The sequence below is a fragment of the Erinaceus europaeus genome, chromosome 5 (assembly GCF_950295315.1).
Source record: "Erinaceus europaeus chromosome 5, mEriEur2.1, whole genome shotgun sequence".
In the NCBI taxonomy this organism is placed as follows: Eukaryota; Metazoa; Chordata; class Mammalia; order Eulipotyphla; family Erinaceidae; genus Erinaceus; species Erinaceus europaeus.
The window spans coordinates 19,986,651-19,996,170 of NC_080166.1; the positions used below are offsets into that span (position 1 = coordinate 19,986,651).

The 9,520-nt window shown below is 40.6% G+C and overlaps 1 protein-coding gene across 1 annotated transcript; it reads left to right on the forward strand.

Annotated features, from left to right (window-relative positions):
- Positions 1–6,387: 6,387 nt before the first annotated feature.
- On the forward strand, positions 6,388–8,351 carry LOC103114621 (E3 ubiquitin-protein ligase RNF167-like). Its single transcript, XM_060191881.1, has one exon. It carries the CDS (start codon positions 6,566–6,568, stop codon positions 7,676–7,678), a length of 1,113 nt encoding a protein of 370 aa, XP_060047864.1. The 5' UTR covers positions 6,388–6,565; the 3' UTR covers positions 7,679–8,351.
- The last annotated feature ends 1,169 nt before the right edge of the window (positions 8,352–9,520 follow it).

The following is a 9,520-nucleotide window of genomic DNA, read 5'->3' on the forward strand; positions in this document are numbered from 1 at the left end:
GAACAAAAAGCAATAGGTTGATGAGCTGCAGTGTTTTTCGGCAACAGGCTGTTTTCACCACCATGATAAGAAAGATCTTGAAAGTGGATGTTAGGATTTGAGGCCCATTACTTCTTCAAAAGGCTCTGATGAGTCGCTTATTTGTGTCTGACTCCTTTTTCAGCTTCCATAAATCACCGACATCATCTAATCTCAACCAGATCCTTAAGGTTTAAGGCCTTGAATGTAACCTTGCAAAATCTGGTAACTTTTTAGGATCAGTCATATTTTCCTTTTTTTCCACCTCCTCCTCCTCTTCTTCTATTCCCTCTGCTCTCCCTCCTTTCTTTTTTTTTTGCTAACTTCATCAGTGATTATTTGATTCTAGATTATGGAAAATATGAAGACACATTTTAACCATGACTGTGTTGCGGGATGTCTGTGTGTGTGTGTACTCACACAATCTGGAAAGGCATCATGGTATTATTGAGGAGGGTGGTTGGAAACACAGGCCTTTAAGTAGGAAACTGGAGGGGCCCAGTGCTGGTGTACCTAGTTGAGTGTGTCTGTTATCACGCACAAGGGCACAAGGGCATGGAGTTGAGCCTCTAGTCAGCATTTTCGGGGGAAAACTTCAGGAATAGTGGAACAAGTCTGCAGGTCTCTCTCTCTTTATCTCTCTTCATCTCCCCCTTTCCCTGAATTTCTGCCCAGCTCAATCCAATAAGTAAGTAAATGAGTTTATAATAGGAGTCACGAGAGACAAATTCAAATGTGTTTGTTGGACTGGGATGATGGTGGTATTCTATTGACGCGAAGAACTGACTTCAATGCATAGCAGGGCAGATCCATGTCAATACATAAGTATGAATGCAGCTGGTTTGGTGGTGGAGGGTCTGGTTGAGCACACACATTACTATGCACAAGGACGCAGGAGGACCAGGTTCAAGTCCCTTTCCCTCCTTGAAAGAGGAACGCTTTGCAAGTGTGTAAGCAGGTCTGTACAATGTGTCTTTCTTCCTCTCTCTCTCTCACTCTCTTACCTCCCCCTCCCCTCTCAATTTCTTTTCTACCTATCAAATAAGGTAGAAGAAAAAAGAAAAGGAAAAAAATCAGTTGTTGAGAATGGTGGATTTATCATGCAGGCACAAAGCACCAGGAATACCCTTGGTGGCAATTAAACAAACAGAACGTGCTGTATCTTCTTTGGCCAAAATGTGTTGATATGAGTTAGACTGAGTGTAATCTAGAGACATGGATACCTATAACATAGAGAAAAGACCTGTTACCTTCTCTTCAATAGACCGTTAACATTTTTCATTCTTCCTGGAAAACCCAGCCCTATCCTGATTGGTGAAATCAGCAGAGAAGATAAAATGCTTCTTTTTTGTCCAGTCTCTCCTTTTTAATAGAAAGGAAGGTAACTGGGAAATGTAACAATAGCATTTTACTCTTCCACTTGAGATGAAGAAAAAAATATATAGTGATAGAAGCTATCTATACCAGCACAGAAGTTCTTTTGACAGTGTTGTGTTGTTTGCTAAGTGGTTTCAGAACCTGAATTTTATTAGTGTATTTGCAAATGTCACTCATGAGGTCGATAATTAGACAGCAATCAAGTCATTTAACTCATTTTAGTATTATTAGATGGATTCTAAGCCCCTTGTTTTCACCAATCTGCCCTTCTATTCCTGATTTAATATTTTAAATGTATCTTATTTCTCAAGAAAGTAATTCAGAAAAGTAAGAGATGGTGGTGAAATTACCATACCAATAAGTCACATAATGGCATTATGGGTTGCCAGAGAGATATAGGGATGTAATAGGATATGTGGCTGTTAATCTAGTTTTAATAAGCTTTACTCATTTATATTTATTTTTCCCATCCCTCAGATATAGAAACAGATCAACAGGCTTCTTTTTAAATCCAAATCTCTTAGTTCACAAAGTGAGTGGTCTTTGTGACACTTTATAAATTGATTTCTTTATGTTTCACTGCATTTTACTGTATGCCATTGGGCCATTTGATACGTACTTTATTTTGTTAACATTTCCTTAAATATGAAAAGTAAAACTACTGTCAGTCCTGCTGTCAGAAAGCACGGCAATATTTAGAATCATCCTGCTCTGCAAAATCACACGATGCCACAGGCAAGGCTTGGAAGAAAATGAGATTTAGGAGATCTGACGCTCAAAACCTTCATCTCAGATACAGAGATGCAAGTACAGTCCAACAGGAAGGTCAGCATTATACAGATGAAAGGATTAAGACACGTAGGCATGTTGCAATAAGTGTGGCACCTGTAGAATTATGGGATTATGGCAACTTAGTGAGTGAGAGTGAAGGGGTGGGTGGACAACTAATATGAGCTCAGGGGAAGGTTTTAGCACCACATGTGCCTGGGTGTGACTACTGACAGGAAGTGAACTAAGCTCCCCAATAGGTGTTCAGTGTCTGCACAGTTTGTATAATCTTCCTCAGCTCTCTTCAGCGAAATTTTATTTTTCTGTATTCATCCGGTGTTTCTTGCAGATGAAACTATAATCAACTCCTAAATTTGAAATTCATGTTATGCTCATTTTTCCCCCTAACATATCAATCGTGGTGGAACAAAATTTGCATTTCAAAACGAGCATGCAAAATAGAAATTGACAGACTCTGTTCCAAATCATTGTTGACAGCCTAGCCCTCATTATGCCTTAACATTTTCATGAGTTGATTTCATAACTGCTTCTTGGGTATAGATTTTTTTTTCCTCCCAGAATAATGTTTTATTAAAATAGAATGTAGTGATGAATATGGAAAATATTGTTCATCATTCAGAATATCCTTCGAACAGGAACTTACTGTTAAATAAATTCTTATTGCTAGAGGAGGTGATCTTTGAACTCTGGAGATTCTGTTTTTCCTTACAAATTCTTCTTCTAAAAGTAGGGTTTCCCCTATGTAAACCAACTCCAGGCATACAATTCTACCTAACAGATAAGTGTTGGCTTGACTTGTCTCAAAGGAATGGGAAAGAATGAGCCAAGGAAGGCTGGTGAAATAGCTCACTTGAATAGTATACTACTCTTATCATGTGTAAAGCTCAGGTTTTCACTTGGTCCCCACTGTGTTTAAGGAAACTTAGGTGCTATAGTCTCTCTCTCTCTCTCTCTCTCTTTATCTATCTATACATATATAATAATTTGTACTGCTTTATATCTTACTGCCTTTCAGCCACTAAGTTGCAGACACTACTATGATTCCTTCCTGACTCCCCTGGGAAGACAACTTCACTAATGTGTCTCAAAGTCTTACCTATCTACAGCCCTAAGTCACTAGGGAAAGATAGAAACAGGCCGGGGGTATGGATAGACCTGCCGACATCCATGCGCAACTACAGAAGACAGACCCTCTCCATAAATAATTTCAGTCCACACTCCCAGAGGGATAAAGAACAGGGAAGTTTCCAATGAAGGGGATGAGACATGGAACTCTGGTGGTGGGAACCGTGTGGCATTGTACCCTGCTATCTCACAATCTTGTTAATCATTATTAAATAACTAATAAAAAACTTCTAAAATGTACTGTCTCAAAGATGATAGTCATTGTACTTCTTTCCAAGAAGTCTGTGTCATTTAAAAAAGGCATCCTCTTAAAATCCAGTATTTAGGACTCAACTGAGAGATAGTAATTATACATTTAAAAATTTTAAAGGAATTCTTTTTATCTATATTTATTTATTGGATAGAGACAACTAGATATCAAGAGGGGAGGGGTGACAGAGAGGGAAAGAGACAGAGACACACCTGCAACACTGCTTCACCACTTGCAAACTTTATCCCTGCAGCTGGGGACTAGGGGATTGAACCTGGGTCTTTGCACACTGTAATGTGTACACTCAACCAGGTGCACCACCACCTGGCTTTTATACATTTAAATTAACATCACATGGAAAGTTTCTTTTTCTTTTTCCTTCGTGTTTAAACAAACAGGAACAGACATAGTACACATAGCTGTGATCTGGCCAGAAAAATTTCACAAGTAGATAGAGGGCCTAGAGAAGAGACAGTTTATCAAACAATGTGTGGTATGATTGACCGAGGTAGTGTTTGGAGTGGAGAAAAGCAGGTGTAGGTCAGAAGCATATAATGAGGTTAAAATAAAGATTAAGAAGATAGGTGATAAGATTGTTGAAGCAATAGAGAGATTGTGATGAAAAGGTAAGAGAAACTAACTTAGAAATGGATAGTGTGGTGCATTTTCAGTTACGCAAATATTAAGTTAATGCACATGGACGATGTGCGCTACAGTTTTCCTTCTTCTCTGCTTGTGTGAATACACATTTTAAACATCACTTCTTCATGGGTAACAGACAGCTTCCACAAGGGATGAGGCTTCTTTGCCCAGATGATCACTGTTCTTCTCTGATGCATGACTTTTCATTTTCCTGATTACAAGTTTAAAACAGGGCTGGGGAAACAGCATAATTTTTATGCAAAAGACTTCCATGCCTGAGACCCCCCAGGTCTCAGGTTTAATCCCCAGCACCACCACAAACCATAGTTGAGCAATGCTATGGATTCTCTGTCGGTCTCTGTCTCACTCTCTGGGTATATATCTCATTAAAATAAATGAATAAAAATATGTTTTAAAAGTTTAAAATATTGGGGTGGGAACTTATGACAGATTTGGGGGATAAGCGTTAAACAATGGAATAAAAATCACTAACTTTAGTCTTATAAGTACAAAAAGTCATGGGACATATACTCAATAGAGTATTATTTAGCAATAAAAAATGCTAGGAAACATCTTTTGGAACTAAGTGGATGGGACTGAGTTATTATTATTAGTGAAGGAAGTAAGGAAGTGAAGGACAACTAAAAGATGATTTCACTCACAAATGAAACAGAGAATTGAAATGGATGAATTTGAAAAGAGGAAAAAATATATATAAAGTCAAACCATTTTTATGATCTTGGGAGAACTATGGTGGTTACTGTTGGAGGGTAGTGGGAGCATAGAACTTTGATAGTGGGAGTGCTATGAAATTATAATCCTATTATTTTGTGATCTTTTAAATCACTTCTAAATCACGACACACACACACACACACACACACACACACACACACACACACACACATGAAACCTCGGATTTTTTGTCATTTTAGGCTGAGGTCAGTGACTAGCTAAAGCTGGCAGTTCCAGTTTGAGATTACTACCCTCTAAGAATCCTGAAATAAGATTTAGAATATTCCATGCTTTCAAATACAGGTGTGCTTGGGAGCTATGTCTGTGCTTTCCCTTAGAAGGATTACATTGAATCAGGAAAAAGTGATATTTAAAGATGTATTCCAATTTCAACTGGGATAATCTAGGAAAATGGAATTAAACAAATCTGAAAGATTATTTTGGTAAATGGAACCAGTATAGCAAAATGGCAGGATAAGCCTGCAATGTGAAACCCTGGACACCCAAGTCTTCAGGAACATTGTGGGGGCAGGATACTCAGAATAAAACTTTCCATTTCTGACTTGGCAGGTCAGGCATAGATCTTTTTTTAAAGTGGTCTATAATTTCCTTTTCTAATCTAGGTTTTGGCCTCTAGACGTAACACTTCTTAGAGAATGTGGATAGCTGTATGAAAATATGAAATCTAAGGACTGGTGGATTCTTCTTCATGTTGAAAATGGTCCCATGAGGAAAAAATTAAAAAAAAAAAAATCAATGTTGGTTTCCCAGTTTTATCTTCTTCCCGGTATTTCCTTAATTATATGTCTCTAATTCCAGTATAGCTCTATATTCTAAACTGATCATCATGAAGAACTTAGGTTTCATTTTTATCTTCATCTTGTGTTAGAAATACAGAAATTTTATAAGGTTATGGATTACTGCGATAAATAAACAAAATGCTAAGTTTATTTTTTTAAAGGTATGACCTATTGTTGCATGCCTCATTATGATAACAGTTATTTGGGGATTAGCTCACATTTCAGTTGCTTGATCGGGAATAATGACAACAAGGAGTTCATTCACACTCTTAGATGGGAACTTTCATTGTTAGGTCGATCCACCATTATACTGACATCCCGATTAACAATTTGTTGATAAGTCTTGATGGAACAAGAAGTCAAAGTCAAACTTAAGTCACAAAGTTTCTCAGGACCGAGAGGCGAGACTTTGAGATGGTTAGTCTCACGAGAGTTGAGGTAGCACAAATCCCGCAGGGGCAGCCGGAAGAAGGAAGTAGGAACCGGAAGTCTTTCTTCTTGAACGTTCAGCGCTGCGAGTAACCTGAATCTCTTTACCTGAAACCCTTTTCCGGGTAGAGGAAGACAGCTCGCCTGGCCACAAGCTCCATATTCTTAAAGTTCACGACTTTCCCAGATTTGCTGCTACTTGCCTCTGCCCCTGTGCCTATATGTTTTATCTGCTCCCAGATGCAGCACCAAGTATCTGGAAAGTTGGATATGGTGGTGACTGTGTCTCTGGATGACAACCTGGTAGGACCCTAAAGGAGAGGTGGAGAGGGCTCAGAAACCCCCTTCTGCTATTGCTACTGCCAGGACCTGGCCATCTCAGGCCCTCCCCTCCCGCTGCCATGAACCCTACCACCTTCTCGTTCCCTGTGCTTGTGGCCACTGTCCTGTGGAGAGTGGTCCCCAGCCGGGGACTCATTCGAGCAATCTCTGGGGACAGACTTATCATGGACTTTGTGGACCTCCCAGCTCTCTTTGGGGCTACCTTGAATGAGAATGGGCTTCAGGGGTTCCTCGTGGAGGCTCATCCGGCCAATGCCTGCAGCCCCATTGCCCCTCCACCCAAAACCCGCATCAACGGGTCCACCTTCATTGCCCTGCTTCGCAGGTTTGACTGCAACTTCGACCTCAAGGTCCTCAATGCACAGAAGGCCGGCTATGGAGCAGCTGTAGTCCACAACGTGAACTCGAATGAACTTCTGAGCATGGTGTGGAACAGTGAGGAGATCCAGCAGCAGATCTCCATCCCGTCTGTGTTTATTGGGGAGAAGAGCTCCAAGTACCTACGTGCCTTCTTCCTCTACGAGAAGGGAGCTGAGGTGCTTCTAGTTCCAGACGAAAGCTTCCCCTTGGGCTATTACCTCATCCCTTTCACGGGGATCGTAGTCCTGATGGTTTTGGCCTTTGGAGTCTTCACGATGGTCGTTAATTGCATCCAGCATCGGAACCAGGTCCGGAGGCATCGCCTAACAAAAGAACAGTTGGAGCAGATCCCAATACACAATTATCGGAAGGGAGACCAGTATGAAATCTGTGCCATCTGCCTGGAGGAGTATGAGGAAGGGGACAAGCTGAGGGTCCTTCCCTGCACTCATGCCTATCACAGCCGCTGTGTGGACCCCTGGCTCATTCAGACCAGGAAGACCTGTCCCATCTGCAAGCAGCCTGTCCTTCGGGGACACAGGGATGAGGAGGAGGAGGAGGAAGTAGAGGAAGAGGAGGAAGGACCCGAGGAGCAAGAGAGTGATGAACAACGACGGCGGCCAAGAATCCACTCAGCTTCAGAAAGGACCCCACTTCTGCATTCTGGCACCGCACTCCCCACATCTTTCGGATCCCTAGCTCCAGCCCCACCTGTGTTTTCTGCACCTTCAACAGAGGATCCACCTTCTCCTCCTCCTCCTTCTTGGCCGAATACTCTCATTCCCTCTGTCTCACCCTCTCCCCATGTCTAATGACTTATTTGCTCAGTCTTCCTCCCACCTTCTATTTTGAGAGATGTGATATATTCACCTCACTTTCTCTTTTACCATTCTTTTTGAGGAAGTTGAAGAATTCAAGGGGTCCCAGTCTTCACTCATCCTAACGTATTTTTTTTTTGTGTGTGTGTGTGGTAAACACAAAAATTTCATGTGACAGCCATAGGTAAAAGTTGTCTGAGGTATTTCAAAAGAGCAGTCCCTCTATCTTTAATTTGTATCAAAGTGACAACAGAAATCACTAGGAATATTATTTCAAGTCACTCATTGAGTGTCTTCAGTTTCATTCAGGATATTCACATTTTACATTTGGTTTCATGATACAGTTTGTTTTTTTTTTAAATCTGTAAAAATCTCTGCGTTTAACTGATTTATTTTATCAGGGTGAATACGAATCAGTAAGTTCCACTTATCTAAATGTTTAATTGTCATTAGTTGATGCTTACAAACTGCAAAACTTTTACATTGTTGACAAGGTTATGGCGAACACTAGTTTGGCTGTAGGTCACTTGTCTTCTTTTTCTGTGTTAAACGACTGTGTACACAAAACCAGTTTAATTGCTGTGTAGTCATTTCACTTTTGATATGGCTAATTGGGTCAACTTTTAAGAGCATGCCTTATTAGCTTTGTCTTTTCATCTCTTAGAATTAAAAACCTGTTTAAATGAAAGAAACATATGACATCAAATGCTTTCTTACCTCAGCGTGGTAATTGCTCAGTCATACTAAATACGCTCTGTCTGGAGCTGCCTATGCATAATTGTAGAAGATTGGTGATAGCAAACAGGGAGTCATTAAATATGTCCTTGCTTTTTCTAAATTAAGGTCATTTTTCAGCCTTATATGATTGTTGATGGAGATAAGCTAGGTCCTGTTTGCATGGCTGACTTCCGGACATCTCAGCCTTCCCCACAAGCTATTATTAATGTAAATGTCTAGTTTAAGTATATGACTTTTTTGCTTGGCTCAGAATGTTCTATTTCTTTCAAACCTTGAAATAGACTCCTAACAACATCTTGAGAGGCATTCAGAAAGCAGAAGCAGCTGTCATAATTGAATTACTATGTAGTTTTGTTACTACACAGATGTATTCAAAACAATGTTAGAGCTAAGACACTTCTCTGGAGTCAACTGTCAGTGCCACCGTAGTTTATTATCTGTTCTATTCATTAATGTTTGCTCTCTTTTTACTCACTTTCCACATATCTCACACTACGCATCATTTGGTGTGAGCATTATTAAAATGTGTGCTCCACGGGGGAGCTTTTCACAGTTTTGAGGACTGAATCACAAGCTGGGGTTGAATTTCCTGAACATAAGATGCCTGAGAAATTAAGGAAGCAGAACTGGGTAGTGATTGTAATTGAAGGACAGTGGGGTAGCAGCAAACATGTCAAAATACCTCCCCTCCACCCCCGCCCCCAACCACCACCACTAGAGAGCCCCCAGAGTGCAAATTGGCTGGTCCGAATTGTTCCAAATGAAAGCAAGAGTGCTGAGTCCACATGCTCATGAAACAACGTAAGCAATAATTCCTTACAGGTCCTCACCGAGGGGTGAGGGATGATTATATTTTTAAGAGCTTTGTTCTACTGAGGACAACCTGGAGAGCCTAAGCTGAGACTCTGGCTACTAGTGCCAGCAGCAACCAGAGGATTGACAGTGTTGGTTCCAGAGAGGGTCTAAGCAGACTGCTGTCCCAGTTGAATGAGGATATATTAAGCGTGGATGGGTCCCAGAAATAGTAAGCATGTGAAACAGCTTCAGCTTCCTTTACACTGGCTCCTTCTTGTCTTACTGAGCTACTCAGAGGTTGAT

Excerpts from the sequence above, each read along its gene's own strand:
- LOC103114621 (XM_060191881.1), top strand. The coding sequence starts at position 6,566 with ATGAACCCTACCACCTTCTCGTTCCCTGTGCTTGTGGCCACTGTCCTG.